At 55.0% G+C, this 19689-nt stretch overlaps 1 protein-coding gene across 9 annotated transcripts in view; it reads right to left on the bottom strand.

Annotated features, from left to right (window-relative positions):
- Nucleotides 1-19689, bottom strand: part of MYO9B (myosin IXB) — a 56382-nt gene that overhangs the window by 23659 nt on the left and 13034 nt on the right. For 8 of the 9 annotated variants that reach the window (XM_044455923.1, XM_044455922.1, XM_044455927.1 and 5 more), the window contains 13 exons: nt 15263-15357; nt 14976-15038; nt 12273-12372; nt 10582-10682; nt 9756-9885; nt 8752-8841; nt 8322-8438; nt 8005-8139; nt 4512-4633; nt 3062-3203; nt 2463-2658; nt 1480-1555; nt 73-162 (listed from right to left, as the gene is read on the bottom strand). In XM_044455923.1, coding sequence (XP_044311858.1) covers nt 73-162; nt 1480-1555; nt 2463-2658; nt 3062-3203; nt 4512-4633; nt 8005-8139; nt 8322-8438; nt 8752-8841; nt 9756-9885; nt 10582-10682; nt 12273-12372; nt 14976-15038; nt 15263-15357 — 1457 coding nt within the window. Of the gene's footprint in view, nt 1-72; nt 163-1479; nt 1556-2462; nt 2659-3061; nt 3204-4511; nt 4634-8004; nt 8140-8321; nt 8439-8751; nt 8842-9755; nt 9886-10581; nt 10683-12272; nt 12373-14975; nt 15039-15262; nt 15358-18298; nt 18432-19689 lie in introns of those variants that run through there. The other variant, XM_044455931.1, reaches the window with a different exon arrangement.

Here is a 19689-nt window from a genome sequence, read left to right as displayed (position 1 = left end):
AGAAGGGTGCATCTGCCCAGGACTGTGCCTCCCAGGCCACCAGCAGTGGCTTCCTCCACCGCCCCTACTTACTTCTTGCTTTCGAAGGAAGCGATGATGTCCTCAAAGGAGCTTATGCCAAATTCCTCAGGGCAATCAAATGAGAACTCAATGACTGAGCAGCTGCAAAAGGAGAACAGGCGAAGAAGCTAAATGAACCAAGCCACACAGCGAGCGAGGGTGGTGGGAGCGGGGGGGGGGGGTGCCCAGGACTGCCAGCTCCCAAGAGAAGAGGGCTGCAAGTCCCGGAAGCTGGCAGGCACCACTGCTGAAAGGGGCCCTGGCAGGGAACTGGCATCGCAAGAGCAGGCAGTCGTCTTGCATCACCAGGGATGGAGGGGGTGGCCAAGGGGGAGCTCGGTCTTCGAGGGGAGCCCTGGGGGGCAGGCGGGAGAGCGGCATCTCCTGTTCAGCCCTCTTCTTGGGAAACAGGTCTCTGCGTGATGACCCTCCAGTGAAGGAAGGCCTTTTGGTGCCTCCCCACGCCAGTTTTCGACACCCAAGGGGGAAATGGGCTTGTGAAGTTTGGGGAGTCCATGCAGGGCTCCCCCTTCCTCCCCATCCGAGCTGCAAGCAGGTCTGCGGAGGGCCCAGGACCCGTTCGTGCGGAGGGTGGCAAGCTGAGAACGCATTTACGAGCTTGACCGGCACAGGCAGAGACCTGTAGGAGCCAAGGCTGCTCAGCACGAGCACCAACAGTGGGGAAGGAAAGGAGAGGTGGATTTTGGACCTCCTGCAACGCTTCGAGCAGGCAGGCACCACACAGACTTCAGCAGCCCTCAAGCAACTTGTCACGAGTGAAGCCGGCTGGATCTGGGGTCAGACTAGATGGCCGGGGGACCCCTTCTGCCTCGCTCTGTTGCTATGTTTCTCTGAGCAGAGCCGGGTCAGACTACATGGCCTGGGAGACCCCTTCTGACTCGCGCTGTTTCTATCTTGATCTGAGTGGAGCCGGCTGGAGCGGGGGTCAGACTAGATGGCCGGGGGATCCCTTCTGACTCGCTTTCTTTTTGTATGTGTGGAGCTGGCTGGAGCTGGGGTCAGACTACATGGCCTGGGAGGCCCCTTCTGACTCACGCTGTTTCTATCTTGCTCTGAGTGGAGCCGGCTGGAGCAGGGGTCAGACTAGATGGCCAGGGGACCCCTTCTGACTCGCTCTGTTTCTATGTTTCTAACGCAAACAGCGCAGCACTTTTTCTCTTGCCTCTCCTCCTGGGCGGTCCTTATCGTGGGCCTTCCCTCTAGGCAGATGCTGCAGTGCTTTTAACTTTACAGCCATAACTGTTCTTGTAACAACGGGCAGCGTAGGATATTTGAACAGGAAGGCCCAAAGAAAGGCCACGCAGGAGGGAGCACAGCGAAACGCGAGGCGCCACGGTGCCCGTCCTCCTTCCCTGGCGCCCCTTGTCTGGAACGGGACGCAACCAAGGTGCCTCCTACCGGTATGCTCTCTCAGTCACGAAGTTCCCTTGCTGCAGTTCTCCAAGCGGGATCCTGGGTGAGTGTCGCACCACCCCTGAGCGGAAAGAGAAGCAGCCCCCCGTGAGTGCGCCGGGAGGCGCACGCTGGCACCAAAAGCCCCCCGTCCCCAGCCCCACCTCGCCTGTCCGGACCTGAAGCTCGCTGGCTTTTTCCTGGCTTAAAACACACGCTCAAACGGGACCAGGGAGCCCATTTGAGGCTCACACAAACACACCTGCACCTCTCCTTCAGAGCGCATTTCAACAGGGCTTACAAGGACCGGAAGGGCCACAGCCCTGAACTATGCGATTGCAATGCGGCAAATGCGCGTCGGGCCCTGGAACCGCAACCCCACGCCGTGTCCCAGAGGGGAAAGGGGCCTTGGGTTGCTGCCACAGGACACAGCGCATCTCCCTGGATGAGGCTGCCAAAGAGCCTTCCCCACTGGAGCGCCGGAGGGCTTCTCAGCCAGGCCCCACAGAGGCGACTTCCTCCGCGGCACCCACGGCACCACGGCTCGTGCCACGGCGAGCAGGTGCGACTTCACAGCGTTCCAGGAGCCTCTGCTTCCGGCAGCCCCACCGTGGCCACTCTGAAGCCGCGCGCCACTCTGCTGGAGGAGCAATCCGGCGGGCAAAGACAGAGGCAGCAGGGGCATGACAGGGCGGCGGGCCTGGAGTCGCACAGGGTCGAAGGCTGTTGTGTCTCGGGGCACAGCCCCCACAAGTACCCACAAAAATCCCCCTGGCTCCAGCCCCCACGCCTCCAGCAGGCTGTGCAGTGGAAGAGGGGTGAAGCACCCGACTCCCAGGCCATCCCCTCTTTTCCCTGCCTGGTGTGCCAGGGTGACCGCAGGGGACAGGGACTGCCCGGGCGGGGGGGGGGAGTGTCCGGGGTCAGGGTCGGCAGCAGCCCCCCGCCCCCGGCAGAGCTCCGCTGGGTTCCCCCGCGCTCAGGAGCACCTGCTGTCCTCTGCGCGCGCTGCCGACCAGCTTCTGCGAAGACGGCCATGGCCTGGATGGCGGCACGGAGCGTGGCCCACCGGAAAACGGCCACGGGGTCCATCCCAATGAGCTCCCGCACGTAGGCGCTGTCGCTGCTGCGCAGCAAGGCCACGATGTCCGGCCGCATGTAGTCCATGTTCTTCTCCCGGAAGTCCTGCAGGGGAAGAGGGCAAGGGGCCAAAAGGGCCCAGTGAGGGAGCCGGGGAGAATGCGTGCGTGCGGGCCAGGCGCTTCTCCTCGCCTCCGTGCCGGCAGCTCCCTCTCCGTGCGTGCCGGCTACCTGCCCCGGGCACTCCCAGCCGCGAGAGGCGAGGACGGCGCCTCCCTGCTTGCACGCTGCGCCCTCTGTGGGAGCAGACATGCTTGGGCAGTGGCTGGACCACGCTCTGCCCGGACAAGGGCACCTGTCCGGGCTGAGCGGTGGAGCACCTGCGCCAGCGCTCTGGCAGGTCCCGCTGTAGTGCCTCCCGGGCGGGGTGAGTCGGAGGCCCCAGCCTGACGAGGCCGGCTCCCTGGGCAAGCGGGTCCCCCTTCCCCGCAGGGGCCCAATCCAGTACCTGGATCTGGTATTTCACTTTGCCTGCAAAGTGCTGGATGATGAAGGCCGGTTCCAGGACGGGTGTGCCGATGAAGAACCTGTTGTCCTCATGCTGCTGCTTGAACTTGGCGAGGAGCGTCTGGCCGGTGGCGCGCGGGAAGCTGCAGGGAGCGGGGGGGGGGGGGGCTGAGTGCACAACGGAGGCCCTGCGGGCCAGGAGGCGGATGGCCCCCTCAGCACAGGGGCGACCCGGACGCCTCCTGCAGGGAGGAGGCGGCACGGTGGGGAGAGAGGACGGGCAGTTCTCGCTTCGCTCTCCGGAATTCAGCCCCTGCATTCACCACCTTGTTCTCGCTACACGTGTGAACTGCCCGGCAGGCTTGGACAGACAAGGGCAGGAGCGTGGCTGTTAGGAAAAGCCACAGAACTAAGCAGAACGTGTGGCATTCTCCACGCTACCAGATCCACAAGATCCAAGGTCTGTCGATGGGAGAGAGAGACTCTACACCACAGGACCTCAAATCACCGCCTGCGGGACGGATCTGGCCCACCATGCCCATTCATCTGGCCCGCGCAGGCAAGAGGTGGTGGCTTGCTCGCTCGGAGATTGCTTTGGACTCACTGGGAGACGCCTGAGCGAGTGAGCGAGCGAGCCGCCGCCACGCACACCCGACGACACCTCACCGGCCGCGCGCCCAGGCCCCCCTCTCCTCATCGGCCTGCACGGTCGCCACAGCCTTTCAACAGGCCCCCTACTGAAAAAGTTTGAGGACCCTGCTCTACGCCGTCTGTTGACCTGAGGCGAATCGGCGCAAGGGCCCTGTTGCTGCGCGATCCTCTCCAGACCCACCGAGCTGGGGGACAAAGGGGGGCAGGATGGCGAGGAGGACCCCCCTGTCTGCCATCCGGCACTGCCCAGGCAGACACACACAGGTCAGGTGTCCCAGAAGCCCGTGCACACCCAGAGCTTTCCCACAGCACGGACAGCTCTCTCCGCACGGGGACAGAACTGCTGAAAACGAGCCCAGAAGTGGCCGAACGGAACGCAGGACCCCGCCAGAAGCGAAGCTGCGGAAAGGAGGCCCGCCGCACCACCCCCTCTGGGGGAGACTCCGGCGACCGCCCAGGACACCTTCCGCTGAGCAGCCTGCCCCGCAGGCAGGGTGAGGTCATGCAGGTGTCCTGCCCACGCCCCAAAGCAGGTGAGCCGCAGGGGCTCAGCTCGCCCCCCACCACACTCCGGCCTGCACGTGCCCTCTGCTGCGGCCTGGCTAGGAGCAACGCCTTCCGTGGCGCCGTCCCTGCCACCCAACCGCAGTGTCCATTTATGAAGGATGTGTGGCCTCCACTCTTGTTTGCCCCCCTCCTTTCCTCCTCTTGTTCTGCCTCCTCCTTTCCCTTCCCAATCTGTTTTCAGGCGGCTCCTCCCGCCGGCTCTGCCCTCCCACACCGCCGCCGGCCGCGCTCACTTGCTCTCTTCGTCCAGCAGGTAGAAGAGGCCCGTCGGTTTCTTGCTGATCAAATGGATGCAACCCACGTTGTCCGTATAGTCGATGTTGTGCCACGTGATCCCTTCACTCTGATATTCCTCCTATAAACACGCACAGGTATAAAATCACACACAGCACGGAGGGGCGACCTCCCTTTCTTTAGGAAAAAGGCAGGATATAAATCAGAGGCGGCGGGGGGGGAGGAAGGAACTGCTGGAGTGGTATCACTGGCTGACAAGGAGAAAGCCTCGGAAATGAGTGTAGCTAAATTTGACCAGAACTGGGTCACTAATAAAGGAAAATTAAGTCCTGAGCATTCATTGGCTCCTGTTTGCAAGATGCAGCTTCAGGTCAAGATTGCATCAAAATAATTCAATTCAAAATTGCGAAGGGGATGTGCAATTCTGCTCCATAACTTTTCTGCAAAATGCGATATAGCAATGAGAATGGTGCCACACCAATCCTTATAAATTTATCTTTTTATCGATACCCACAACATAACTTTCCATTCATTTATTGGTTTTTCAAGTAACATTTTCATGCTTTTTGCATGAAAAACTGACAAGCTCTAACATCAGATTAAACAACAAGGTTCCATCTTTATTCGGTATCTACACTGAGCTTTTTGGCTTTTCTCTTGTGAACTGCAGCAGGATCATCCCTGGAGCGATTCCAGCAGTAAGTGGCAAGCATGGATGGACTCCATTCCCTCGGTATCTTTCCTCCTTGCCTGCGATATCCCGGTGGAACCTCTCCCCATGCTCATCACTCACTGCCCCACAATTCAAAGGGAAATAGTCTAAACGCAAGTGTGAGATGTGAATTTTCAGAGACAGGTTTGCACCGAGTGCTTTATAGGACCTAAGCAAATTTTCCATGTGTTTTTTCCTAGTCATCTGCCTTGCTGTTCCCAAGAAACTCCACCTACGGTGGGGGGGTTCCCTCCGCACCACTGGGACCGCGAAAGGCGTGGGCTTTTTCCTCTCCTTCAGCCAATGACGCAGATCAGTTGCACATGTAATACAACAAGAATGAGGGGCCCAGCTCTTGTCCTGAGCCCCTACTTTGCACCCAAAATACAGGTGGTCTGCCTTTCCACCACTGCCGTCCTACCGCACTTTTGAGATGCAAATATCACCTCGCCACAAATGCAGCAGAAGATATCTGCGTTGTTTACACAGTTTTGAGGTATCTTGGCCTCTGAGGGAAAATATCACACAACTGTTCCTTGGAAATGTTAGGCAATGACACTTTCACAAGCCACCAGATATAACTGTAATATGTGCAGATCTGACCAAGACAAATGTACCATGCAATAAAAGAAAAATAAATTACAGTTAGGAAATAATCTTTAGTCTTAACATGAAGATAAATTTATACATTTCCATGTGGTACCATTTTCATTGTTCTACTGTACTTTGTCGATCTTCAGACACCTCCCTCCCTTGCAGGCAAATGTACTCGCCTGTATGTAACTCTTTATTGTGAAATATCTGGAAAAGTTGAGCTGATAACAGCACCTTTATCACCTGTTCTCTAATTCATCTCAAGAGGAAGTGAGAGACGGAAGTGAGAGATGGCAGCCCAAGATCAACAGACAAATGGTCAAGGAATTCCTAGGTGGAATAAACACTTTCAAATCTCCAGGCCCGATGAACTCCATCCCAGAGTCATAAAACAGCTAACGGAGGAACTCTCAGAACCACTGGCTATCATCTCCAATAAATCTTAGAAAACTAGAGAAGTGCCAGAAAACTGGAGAAGGGCTAACATTGTTCCTATCTTTGAAAAGGGGAAAGAAGATGAATCTGGGGACTATATACCAATTAGTCTGACATCAATCCCTGGAAAAATTCTGGAGCAAATTCTTTAAAAATCCATCTGCAAGCATCTTGAAGAAAATGCAGTGATTAATACAAGCCAGCATGGATTTATCAAAAATAAATCCTGTCAGACTAATTTAATCTCATTCTTTAACTGGGTAACCTCCCAAATGGACAAAGGAAACACTGTGGACATAATTTACCGAGACTTTACCAACGTGTTCAACATAGTGTCACATGACATTCCGATAAGCAAATTAGCAGACACTGGACTAGATGGAAACACTATTAGGTGGATCCAAAATGGGCTGCTGCATCGGACACAAGGAGTGCTCATCAATGGCTCCTTCTCAGACTGGACGGAGGCAACTGACTAGTGGGTGCCGCAGGGTTCAGCCCTGGGCCCAGTGCTCTTCAGCATCTTTACTGAGGGTTTCGATGAGGAAGTACAAGGAAGAGAATCACCTTTGCTGATGCTACACAAGTGGGAGGAATAGCAAACACCCCAGAAGACAAATGAAGATCCAGGGCGAGATTCATGAACTTGAACGCTGGGCTGAAAGTGACAGAAGGAGATTCAATGGGGACAAGGGCCAAGTCCTCCACCAAGGAAAGAGAAAGCGAAGGCATGGATACAAGATGGGGAATAGGTGGCTCGACAGAACTGACAAAGAAAAAGATCTTGGATTAATTCTGGATGACTGGCTAAACATGAGCCAACGATGTGGTGCAGCCGCCAAAAGGGCAAATGCTATTCTGGGATGCATTAACAGACGTATTACATCCAGATCATGAGAAGTAGTAGTTCCTCCATACTCCTCGCTAGTCAGACCTCACCTGGAGTATGTGTCCAGTTAGGGGCACCAAGATTTAAGAAAGATGCCGGTGAATTAGAAAGGGTCCAGGGCAGGGCAACAAAATTGATGCAGGGTTTGGAAATGTTGCCCTGTGAGGAGGGACTGAGAGAACTTGGCACTTGTCCTTCCTGTTCAGCCTTGAGAAGAGAAGCCTGACAGGGGTCATGACATCCCTCTATAAATCCTTCAAAGGCTATCACAGAGAGGAAGGCCAAGGTATCTTCTCACTGCAGAAAGAATGTAGGACACGGAATAAGCAGGTCAAGTTGCGACAACCCCAGTTCAGGCTGGACATCAGGAAAAGCTTCCTCACGGTCAGAGCGATAGGACAGTGGGACCAGCTGCCTGGAGATGTGGGGGGCTCCCCCACACTGGAGGCATCCAGAAAGAAACTGGGCAGCCCTCTGAGTGTGGTGGTGTAACCTGGTGTCCCGCAACAGCAGGGGGTTGGACTTGATGGCTTTCAGGGCCCCTTCCAACTCTTCTATTCTATGATTTTGTGATCTAATCCAAATATGTAAGAATTTGCACATTCTATCTCGGAGGTCGATAATTTCCCAAAATTTGTAGAGCAGTGATTCAGCTTGCAGAGCAATCCTTCCCAACCGTGGGTCTTCCCGATCGACTGTGTCTTCCTCCTTAACCAGCAGGACCACGAGCCCCGACTCAGCAGCCACGTCGCAGGCAAAGAGCGGCACGTACCTTGTTCTGCCATGCTCTGAACCGCTGGCTCCTCGCCACCGTTTACCTGCCGCCGAGGGCTGGGGAAGGCCTGCCTCCCGCGTGCCTCACCTGCTCGAGCTTGAAAATGTGCTGATTGAAGTAATACTGAAGCTGCTCGTTCGCGTAGTTGATGCAGAACTGCTCGAAACTGTTGGTTTTGAAGTCCTCGAACCCGAAGATGTCCAGCACACCAATGGACAAGCACTGCAGCAGCAGGGGAGGAGGAGCCACGTCAGCCGGACGGGCCACACGCCCCGGGCGCCACGTGGCCTTTGGCTCCCGCAACAGAGCCGCCGCCACACCGCCAGTCCTCCCCCGAAAACCCTCGGCACCGACCGGGCCCGAGGCCCAGATGGAGGCGCACCAGCCGCTTCCTGAAAACCCACCGTGACAGACTCTTCCATATCCTTCTTGTTGAGCAGAGCATGATTGATCCGCAGAACTATCCAGTCAAAGAGCGCGCTGTACAAGGACTTCGCCATGGAGTCGCGAGCCGTGATGGCCTGTGGATCACGGGAGCAAACATGCCACACTGTTTTCTCTCTCCTCCCTGACGATCTTGGGCGGGGATGGGGACTGAGTGCTAGCTGGGAACCACCGATGGATTGGTGGTGGGCCGAAAGGAAGGAGGGCTGGGGAAGGACACGTGGCCTTCCGGGAAGCCCGAGGGGGCTCAGAAGTGGCCCTGGGCCCGAGCTTCCACCCCCCCATGCAATAAGCGCCCTCAGCCCGTCCCACAACCTGAGACAACCCGCCGAGTTGCCCTACTTTCCATGCCCCTTTCAATCATGCCAGCTCAGCACACAGCTGCCTTACCTCACTGAGGCTGTATGGCAGGATGAGCTTGTCGTTCACGGTCACGGTTTTTCTTTTTGTCAGAACTTCTACTAAAATTTCACGTTTCACCTGAGGGTGGCGGGGGTGGGGGGAGAGAATTGCTGAAATGCAAAGCCTGGCAGCAGAGTGGTGCAGGCAGCACAGAAGGCACCCCATCCTCCTCTGAGCCTTGAAGGAGATCCGTTCAGCCGGAGCCCAGGCCGCTACTCTGGGAAGTGGGCAGGGAAGGTCTCTAGAGCAGGGGTCTCAAACTCGCGGCCCGCAGGCCAATTGCCGGGATGGGCGGGGCACAGGGCAGGGGCCCTGCGGCCTTCCAAGCACCAGTGGCGGCGCCCGGGCCGGCCATGGGATGAGCGGCCCCCCACCACCGCGGTGGTGGCATACTTGAAGTGGCCCAGCCTCACCCAGACTCTACTTCCAGCGGCCCCCAGGTAAGGTGAGTTTGAGACCCCTGCTCTAGAGCAAGGAACTGATAGATCAGTGATGGCGAACCTTTTCGACACCGAGTGCCGAAACCACAACCCAAAACCCACTCATTTACCGCAAAGTGCCAACACTGCAATGAAACCTGAATACTGAGGCTTCAGTTTAGAAAAACAACACACAGCCGGTCCAAGCAGATATGTATGGATCCTTGGCAGTGCGCTGACTGGCCATGCGAATGCTTGGACGAGTTGCGGCTCATGAGTCGTGGCTCATGCTGTCATCGACATTCCGCGTGGGCACATGGCCCCCATGTGCGCTGTTATCCGATGCTCGGCGGCTGGGGCGACTTGGCCCTGTGTGCCCACTGCGGCACGCGTGCCATAGGCTCGCCACCACTGTGACGGAGGAGCACAGCTCCCGTGCGCGCGCCTGCGTGTGGGCCTTGCACAGGCTGGCGGGGGCCACTGCGTGAACAGCCTACGGGCCGGAGAAGCCTCCGGCCCACCCAGCCTTGGGACACCCCCAGGACTGCGTATGCGCAAGGCGGGCTACAATACCTTCAGGAGCTCAGAGAGGATGTCCAGCACCTCAGGGGGCCCCACTTCCAGCCCCTCGTCCCGGCCTGCTGCCCTCTTCTTGTAGCTGATATTTCCCAGGTAAAGGATGGCGGACAGCATGGAAAAAATTCTGGAGAAGGACGTTACAGACCAAGTCAGGGCATGGCCCCTTGAGCTGGAGGGCCTCCAGTCAGACGCGTCCACTAGAGAGCGTGCGAGCGGAGACCGGAGGAGAGAGAAACCCCCTTGGGGCAGAACAGGCAGAGAGCAGCACATCTGTAATCATAAACAGGCCGCCCACACGCTTGCTTCCCCCCGCCCACGGCTCCAAAACAGCGAGACTGAGACACCCGCAGCTCGGCATGCACCCAAAGGGTCCCCGTGGGGGTTGTCCTGGGGCTCCTTCACCCAAAAAGCAGATTACTTTCAACTAACGAAAAGGCATCTGCAAATGGAATCCCACAGCAGCGTCTTCAGTTACTAGGCGGACTTTCCCAAACAGCAAGTAACTTTGCAGTTGATGCTGCTGAAAGCCAGGCTGGGGGGGGGGGGGGGGGGGGGGCTTCCTAAACTCACTATTCCACTTTTCCTCAGGGACAGCGTTGATAGTCAACAGTTCACGCTTCCGCAGCAAAGGAGCACGGAGCCGGCAACCCGCGGTAGTGGCCCAAAACACGCCCACAGGCACCATGCCGAGGCCTCGTGCCTGATTCTGGCCTCCTCCCAGCGCGATGGGCTTTTCGCGCGCACGCTGGCCTGCGAAGTGGCCCCGTCCTCCGCGAGGGCGAGTGCTGGCCGGGCGAGAGCGGCCGAACGGCCCCCTTACTGTTTTTTTGTAGCTGGGAGGAAGCCGACCATCTCCATGGCTTGCTTCAGGCGCTCGAAATCGTGCTGCAGGTCTTCGCCGTCCTCAATTTTCAAGTTATGCTGCAAGGCGGAAGAAGAACGCACAGACAGGATGAGCGGAAAGGCATCCTGTGGCACACCAGGGGGCACGCGACCCAGCCCGGCCGGTGCCCGGGGCCCTCCCTTCCCAGCATGGCTGCATCAGCCGCCGTCTCAGCTGTCCTCCTGCGGCGAGGACAAGAGGAGGCAATGCAGCTCACCTGCTGGCAAGACGCGTGCCTCCTCTCCCAGCACGCTCTCCCTCGGCAGCCGCCCACCTGGGCCAGGACTGCAGGCTTGGGCTGCGATCGTCGCAGTGGGCCGAGCTGCGCTCAGTGGAGCTGGCTTCTCAGCGGCCTTGCAGCGAGGCCTGCACCGCAAGCGAGGAGGTTCCCCCTCTTCATTTTCTGTCATGCCTGCCTTCGGGCACGCACCAATTCTCCCAGGGGAGAATTTCGGGTGCTCAGGAACGAGCGAATATTTATGCCTTCTGATCTTGAGTTGGGTACTTCACGGGCCAGCCCCCATCCCGATGGCACCACTTCCGATGGCATCCAAAAAGAAACTGGGCAGCCACCTGAGTGGGACGGTGTGACTTGGTGTCCTGCAACAGCAGGTGGCCTTCTTGGCCCCTTCCAACTCGACTCTTCCACGATCCCCTCTTCCCTGCTGCTCTTGTCCATCCCAGGAGAGGGACGGGCCTCAGGGAAAGGGCCCAGCTTTGGCCAAGACCCGGGGCCCGCACAGGCCAGAGGTTCCCCACCACTGGACTAAACCAACCAGGAACAGTTTGTCTGGGACAATGTTCCCCACCCAGAGCCCACCAGAGGTGCTGCACCACAGCTCCCACAACACACAGGCAGATTACGATGGGGGGAATCGTGGGAGTTATAGCCACACGTCTGGCGGGCGCCCAGCTGGGAAAGACTGCTCAGGACATTGCCCAGGCCAGGGATTCCAGCCTCCTGAACCCAAAGCAGGTCTCCCAAGCCGGCTCGGCCCCGCCAGGCAGATCTGGTTTGCGAATCAGTGACAACGGAGGCCAGGACTCCGGGGAAGCGGGAGAAGCAAGCTGGGAGCAAACCGTCTTTGTGCCGTGGCACACGCCTCCTTCACAAGGAGTCAGGCTTAATATTCCACATAAACTTCCGAACGTGTCACCACCCCTTCCTGAAGGGCATCAGCTGGAACTGTTCACGTCTGAGTTATTTCTGGACAGTTCACTCCTGCTGGCTGTGCTGAGCTCGATGCTTTACCCCGCGGTCCAGCACTGAGCAGAGGTTTGGGCCAGGTGGGACTGGCTCCCAGCTCCGCTGTCCTAGCGTTCTAAGAAAACCGATCCAAAATTTTTAAGAAAAGCAGACATAACAACACCGCTGCCAACACAACAGGAGCCATCATTTGGAGAGAGGCGGAAGCAAGGGCGGCTCGCTGTGTTCCATCAGGCAGACACAGCCATAAAATGCGACCCGCGGCAGGCAACCTTTGGCCTTCTGAGGCCACGGAAGGGTCTCCTCGGAACTCTGAGCGGGAACAAAGGAGGCCTGTCTGGGGATCGTTCCCTCCACAGGGTGTCAGACACGGCAGAGGCTGCGCTTGTCAGCCAAGCTGGCACAGTGGGCCTCTGTGTACCTGGTTGAGGTAGAAATAGTCTTTGGGCTGCATGAGGTGGAACTCCTTCCGCTCTTCCGCACTGACGCCAAGCAGCAAATAGTAGAACACATGGTAATTCCTGGGGGAGGCAACCGACATCAGTGAACGGGAGGCATCTCCCTCCCGCGACTTCCACCCCCCGCTCACCTGGACGCTGCCTGCAAGTTCGCGGGAGAGCCCCCGGCCGAGGCTGGCACGAGACGCACCTGAGCCCTTCCACGCGGAAGCTGCCCTCCCTTCGGCTCTGTGGCTGAGGCCCTGGGTCTGCGCCTGCCACCGATGAGGCCCCTCGGGGGGCGGCAGCAAGAACGTCAGGCTCCCCGAGGGCCCTTCCCCTTCCCTCCGACCAAGGGTGGCGGGCAAAGGTGGGGAATTTTGCAGCCTTTGCACTGGACGCAAATTTTAGGACTGCCACTGTGGCCAATGATGCCTCACAACATCACTGATCTATTGTTCTGAAAGGTACGGACTGCATTGTGAAGTTTATGGGTTGCATTGCTGTGCTTTGGCCTTGTCCTGGACGGGGCAGCACTCCTCTAAAGCACAGGGCCCGCAGCTTGGGGGTACTCCTTGATCCCGGGCTGTCACAGGAGAGCCAGGTGGCAAGGAGCGCTTTCCTCCAGCTTTGGCTGATCCATCAGCTGGATATCTGGATAAACCTGGATAAACACTGCCTGGCAACGGTGATTCATGCTCTGTAACCTCCTGGCTGGATTATTGTAACGCGCTCTCTATGGAGCTGCCCTTGAAAACGGTCCAGATGCTTCAATTGGTACAAAACAGAGCTGCCGGGCTGCCAGCGGGGACCAGCCGTTATTCTTATAAAACGCCAGTCCTCTACCAGCTTCACTGGCTCCCCACTGAAGTCCAGGCCCAATTCAAGGTGCTGCTATTAACCTATAAAGCCCTGAACGGCTTGGGACCGGGACACCTGAAGGGACATCTCTTTCCTTATATGCCCTCATGCCCCTTAAGGTCTGCGGGAGAGGCCCTGCTCCAGGAACCCTCCCTGAAGGAGGTAAAAAGGGCATCTACTCGGAGTAGGGCCTTCTCTGTGGTGGCCCCCAGACTGTGGAATGCACTGCCCGGAGAGGTTCGCCTGGCACTGAGCCTATATTCCTTTCGGCACCAGATTAAACCCTTTTTTTAAATGTCATTTTAAGAATTAAGAGTTTTTAGATTTTTGAACTCAACAGTCAATTTTATTTTATTCACTTTATTATTTTATCCATTGTGATTTATTTTTTCGCGATTGTGATTTATTCTCTTTTGTTTATTGGTTTAATGTTATTCTGTTAATAATGATTGTATTTATCATGATCTATTTATTGCTATTTTATTTATTGATTTATTTAAAACTTTTACAGTGGTACCTTGGCTCACAAACCTAATCCGTTCCAGGACTCTGGTCGGGATCCAAATTGGTCATAACCCAAGTCAAATTTCCCCACAAAGTTCAGTGTAAATAAGGTTAAAAGTGTTCAGAGTGACAAAGAACAACAAAGTAACAAAGAAGCGTACAGTACAGTGGAGAACACTAACTCAGGTAGGGGGAGAGGTTGTTGTTTGGAGGGAGAGTCCAAACGATAATTGTGCGATCGCGATCGTGTTGTGGGGTGGGGGAATGACCGCGATCATAATTGCGATTGTGCAGGAAAGACGGGTGCAATCATGATTGTCACCCAATGTGGAGTTCGTGACCTGAGGCAAATTTTTTCTGAAACTTCTGTTCGCTACCGGATTTGGTCGTGAACTGAGGTGTTTGTGGGCCAAGGTACCACTGTATATGCCGTCCCTTATGCATGGCATCTTAGGATGGCTTACAATCATTAACACAATATGTATTATATTAGGGACTGTATTTTTATTGTTTTGATTTTATACTCTGCAAGCCGTCTTGAGGCATCTGTGAAAAAACAGGATTAAAACGTTTTATTAAATTAAAATTTAATAAAAGAGCATAGGACTGGGACTCAGACATCTGGGTTCGAGTCCCTGCTCAGCCATGGGGCCAACTGGGTGACTTTGGGCCAGTCACAGACTCTCAGCCCAACCCACCTCACAGGGTTGTTGTTGTGGGGAGAAGATGGAGGAGGAGGAGGATATAAGCTGCCTTGAGCCCTTTGAGGAAAAAGGCAGGATATAAATTGAAAAATAAATACAAATTAAATAAAAATGAAAATAAATTTTAAAAATTCTGCCTGCAAGTCACTTTGATTTATTACTGCCTTAGAAAAGCCGGGCATAAACAAACTATTTTATTTTTTATTTATTTAGGATATTTCTAACCCATCCAATCACTTTGCTCTCTGGATGGCTTACAACAGATTCAATAAATACAACAATATAAATATCACAAGTGCCCTGAACAATAATAAAATTAAATAACCCATGACTGAAATAAAAGATAATTAAAATCTATTAAACATTAAAATATTGGGTGAATAAAAACATCTTGACCTGGCGCTGAAAAGCACACAATGATGGCGCCAGGCAGACCTCTCTGGTGTGCGCCTTCCCTAGCAAACTAGACTAAAGCAAAAGCAACCACAGGCTGAATGCAAACCACAAGGTTTGGTGCAGCAACACGTTCTTCTAAAAGTGCTAAGCAACTGCGGTTACGATTAAGCAGCCCAGGTGAAGCAGGAAGGAAGCTGGTGCCCATGCGCCACCACCTCTTACCTTTCATTTTTTTCCCGAGACACCAAACGAGATTTCTCAAGCAGGTACTTTTCGACCACGGCCCTGGAATCCGCCAAAAGGAACAAAACTGAGAACGCAGCAGTGACGTGCCACACATTGAAGCTGGTTCAGCTGCATGAGAAGGGCGGCCAGTGGCTCGGAGCTCCTGTGCAGGAGCACGATGGGCCCCCGCACTCCACAGCCCCCGGACCCCCGCCAGCCGACACCTTCGTGGACGGGCCTGTCCGGGACCCTTCCAGCCTCAAAGGCACATGCTCTGCACTCACCCCCGGACAATGCCGTTCTCCAAATAGTTGACCTGGATGAATTTCCCAAAGCGGCTGGAGTTGTTATTATGGGCTGTCTTTGCATTTCCAAAGGCCTGCAGTGAAGCAAGAACATTTTGTCCTCCTTTCGGCAACGCTGATCCGATACTGACGCACTCTGAGAGGTGGCAGCTTTCTGGGGGCTGAGGGCAGGGGCTGCCCCTCAGCTGAAGGAGGAGATCCTTCAGCTGAGAGGCGTGGAATATGCCCTGATGGGAAGGCCATACTGCACTTCAGGAAAGCTCTCCAAGGCCCTGTTCCAGCTTCGGCGGAAGGCAAATGGGGCCGGGCCAACACGGCAAAAACGCAGGCACATTTAGAGCTCCTCCTGCCCGTCACACTCCACCCTTTCAGAATTGGGGGCGGGCGGGGGGGGGAGTGGAGGAACCACACCATGCACCCAAGCTTTAACCCAGCTGGAAACCTTCTGCAGGCAAAATTCACATTCTCTGGGCAGATTATAAACTATTAAAAATGGATATGTGTTTACACAGCTAAAAATCAGGAAAAAAACAAATATTTAAAAGAATAAAATTAAGTGGAAAGGAATGGACAGCGCAGCAACTGATGAAACATCCACACTGACCCAGAACTAGGTCTCTACAATGCCTGGGAGGAGAAAAGAAGAGACTGGCCGATGCCAGCCAGAGAGCTGAAGCAGTGCCGGGAGCACCTCTCTGGGGAGCCTGTTCCACAAACAGGGCACGTCGCTGCCCAGGTCCTCCCTCGTGTGGCCACCCTCTGGATCCTTTTGACCAGGGCCACCCGGATGAGTGCCTCTGAAGAGGGCCTCGGAGTCTGAGCAGCCACACGGGGGAGAAGCCACGCCAGTAAGTGCCCCGGCCCCAGGCCGCTGGGGTTTCCGTGGCAGCTCACCAGGTTTGGCGCAAAGAGGGACTGAATGCCCGGGCAGCTGCCTCAGCACCGGCTCCACCGGTCCCGTCAGCCCATGCAGGGGACCAGCGAGCAGCCCTGCTCTGCAGGAAGGGAACTGCCCGGCCTGTCCACAGAGGCAGACCCACACAACGGCACGGCCCTCTTCCAGGTGGAGGTTCTCAGAGCAAGGTGGCTGCTGATCTGCTCTGGAGGCAGGAGGACGGATGATCAATGCCCCACTCAGAGGCAGGAAGCTGGGGTAAAAGGCCTCCTTCCGACTCCCGCCCCAAGCACAGACTCACACACTTCGCAGACAACCAGCTGCAAAGCCGACCGCTGAGGAGAGAGCTCGCATAGCGGGGTGGGTGGATGTGGAGGGAGACCAGAAACAGACTGACTCATTCATCTAGCGACACCGAGCCAGTGAGACATCGTTATGACATCAGGAGAATGAACAAGGCCTTTTTAAAAAGGAAGTCAGGCCTTCCCCCCTCCTCGCTAGAAGTGTGCGGATTCAGAGACGTTCCTCCCAGTCCACACGGCCCTCAGGAAAAGAGCAACAAGGCGGCGGCCCTTGCCCCAACGAGCTGGTGGCTCCAGGATGTGACACAACACAACACGTCAGGATGAGCATCTGCCTGTTCCCGAACAACATGCGTGCTGCCCGAGGCTATGTGCATTTCAGGATTTTCAGTTCGTCATGCCGGTCCCTCCCCCCCCCCCCCCCCGCAAAAAAACCAGCAAGAGCCCTGGCCCTCACGACTGCAGCCTGAAAGACGAGGCACACGGGTGGGAGGGCGCACGGGGGGGGGGGGGGGGACGTGCACCGTTCAGCGGGGGGTGCCCTGCCTTCGATGAGGGCTGGCAGAGGAAGAGGCCCGCTGCTCCTGTCCGTGTGGGGTGGCTGCTCCCTTCAAAGAGGGGCAGGTGGGGGACGCACCTCCTTCCCAGCACGAACTGTGGGAAGCAGGTTGGGCTGAAAAGCCGTGGCTAGCCCACAACCACCCGCTGAGTCCCGCAGGCGAGCATGGCTCTGAACCTGTGGCTCCCACGCATGGCCTGCCCCCGAGAGTGACGGGGCAGCAGGTACGGCCGCACCCTCCACGGGCTCTGCAAGTATTACATGCAGCACCTGGCTTTCAAAAATCAAAAGGTACAAGCCAAGCTTTTCAGAGAATACAGCCCAAGGTCCGTTATTCTCTAACACCCATTTCCAAAGTGAATGCTCAGAGAAGGACTGCCAGCCTCTATCGCTTTTTCCCCAAGGAAACGGTTTTCCTGCATTTGTTTGCTTGATTTTTATACCAGCCAATTGCCAGAGTTCTCAGGGAGTTTGCCACACGTTATATGCCACAGAAATGCAACATAAAATACAGGTAACAAGAAAACACTACAAAATGTAAGAGATGAATTTAAGGCCAATTGCAAAGAACTGCAGCAGCTACGAATTGAGAGTTTTAAAGCAGCTGGCCACCAAGCCCTGAGAGGCTGCTGAGGTCTCGCCAGAGGACTGTCCCAACCAGGATTAGCAGCGCTGACCCCCAGCAGGCCTGGCGGGGGGACATCCTCCACAGCAGCAGGGCTGCCGCTGGAAAGGCCCTCCTTGCCCCCAGCTTGTCTGTAGCCACTTGCATGAGGAAGCCTGCGAACGCCTCTGCTCCGCAGGTAGGGAAGGCTTTGGCCACCTTTCCACAGGGCCACTAACGTTTCAATGCGCAGTTCCAACTGCCCACGTGTCCAAGGCCTTCAGTTCTCATGGTTCCCAACAAGGAGCCTTAGACACCATACAGAGGCTCTTGTTGCAGACTGGCATAATTTTAATTATTCTACCCGACACGCTGAGGATACATACATGTTCAGAAAATGCACAGACTGCAAAGAGAGAGGCTCGGTTTAAACATCAATTCACCCAGCCTCGATTTTTCTCTACTTCTTGTCATTTTTTTTTAATTACCCATATAAGCAGTCTGTGATTTGCAAGGGTCAGATGAGCTCATACTTGTGGAATTTCGTCCAAGCAGAGAGCAAATTCTCTACAGCTGATAAAAAAATAAAAATAAATCCAAGCTAGGATGATACAGACTGCTAAACAGCAGCTGGGCTGTTTCATGTAAATCTTACCTTTCAAATCGGGTTGGAAATTGTTCATTTCACTCCATCCTGACTTTTGAATGTTGCTCTTCTGTGGACTAAACAAGCTTCGTCCCGTTCCTCACAAGGGTCAAGGGTTGCCTTAATGAGGGGTCTTCAAAAAGTTTCCGCACTTTTATCTTTTATAAATATATTTTATATACCGGGGGAGCGGGTGCAAAAGTAGGTATGCAGTTATAAGAGTTATACAGAGTTCCTCGCCCTGCACCAAAGGGTGCTTGAGCATAGAAACAACTACGGGAATGTGTAAGTGCTGAAGGCCAGCAATTTGAGCGCTTAAGAGATTGTACTTAATTGCAATTTGTATGCCATCCTTATTGTGCCTTCACAAAGCTATTGTTTTTTCATAAAAAAAACTGTATACCTGCTTACGCACCCCTCCGTATGTATAATTTGCAGATGGCATTAAAAAGCTGCCACGACGCTGGAAAAATGCATTGTGAAGGAAGGGGAGTACATAGAAAAGTGATGCAATTTGTTTTTGAAATTCTTAACAAATCAAGTTTTTAAAAGTGCGGAAACTTTGCGATGGCCCCTCAAAATAATGTAGGGGATGGACCAAGGATCAGTGCCTGCCCCGTACAACCCCAGCAGCATCCAGCAGGGAAGGGGTCTTCGGCAGTGAGGGCTAGGAAGGCCTCCTGGGACCCGCTCCAGTTGAAATAGTACACATGTGCAGAACCGCGGCCCCAGAGGGCCACAGATGGCCTGCCTGGAACCCCTCAGATGGCTTCCCCTTTCCGATGCGTTGTTTCCTGGCCTTTCCCCCATTCTACGGCACTGCCGTCCCTCTCCCATGGCTTTGCAATTGGCGGGAAAGTGACTGTACAGCATTCTGGCCCAGTCAGTCTTCCTTCCGCCTCACCCACTGCTAGAAGGCAGCCCCCACGAATCCTCCACAGGGGATGTGGCTTTGGTCTGAAGGAGGCCTGATGACCCTGAAGCCGGTAATACATGGCTAAACGGACAAGGGGCGGAGAGGTATCTGGCAACTTCCTATGTAGGTGCATTTGAGAGACATCAAAAGGTGAACCTGGGAAATATAGATCAGTTAGTCTGATGCCAATCCCTGGAAAAATTCTGGAGCAAATTATTAAAAAATTCATGTGCAAGCATCTTGAAGAAAATACAATGATTAATGCAAGCCAGCATGAAGTTACCAAAAGTAAATCCTGTCAGAATAATTTAATCTCATTTTTTGACTGGGAAACCTCCCAAATGGGCAGAGGGAACACTGTGGACATAATTTACCGAGACTTTACCAACGTGTTCAACATAGTGTCACGTGACATTCCGATAAGCAAATTAGCAGAAACTGGACTAGATGGAAACACTATTAGGTGGATCCAAAATGGGCTGCT

The sequence above is a fragment of the Varanus komodoensis genome, unplaced genomic scaffold, assembly GCF_004798865.1.
Source record: "Varanus komodoensis strain SLA01 unplaced genomic scaffold, ASM479886v1 scaffold80, whole genome shotgun sequence".
NCBI lineage: Eukaryota > Metazoa > Chordata > Lepidosauria > Squamata > Varanidae > Varanus > Varanus komodoensis.
This window is presented reverse-complemented; position numbering and strand designations above follow the sequence as displayed.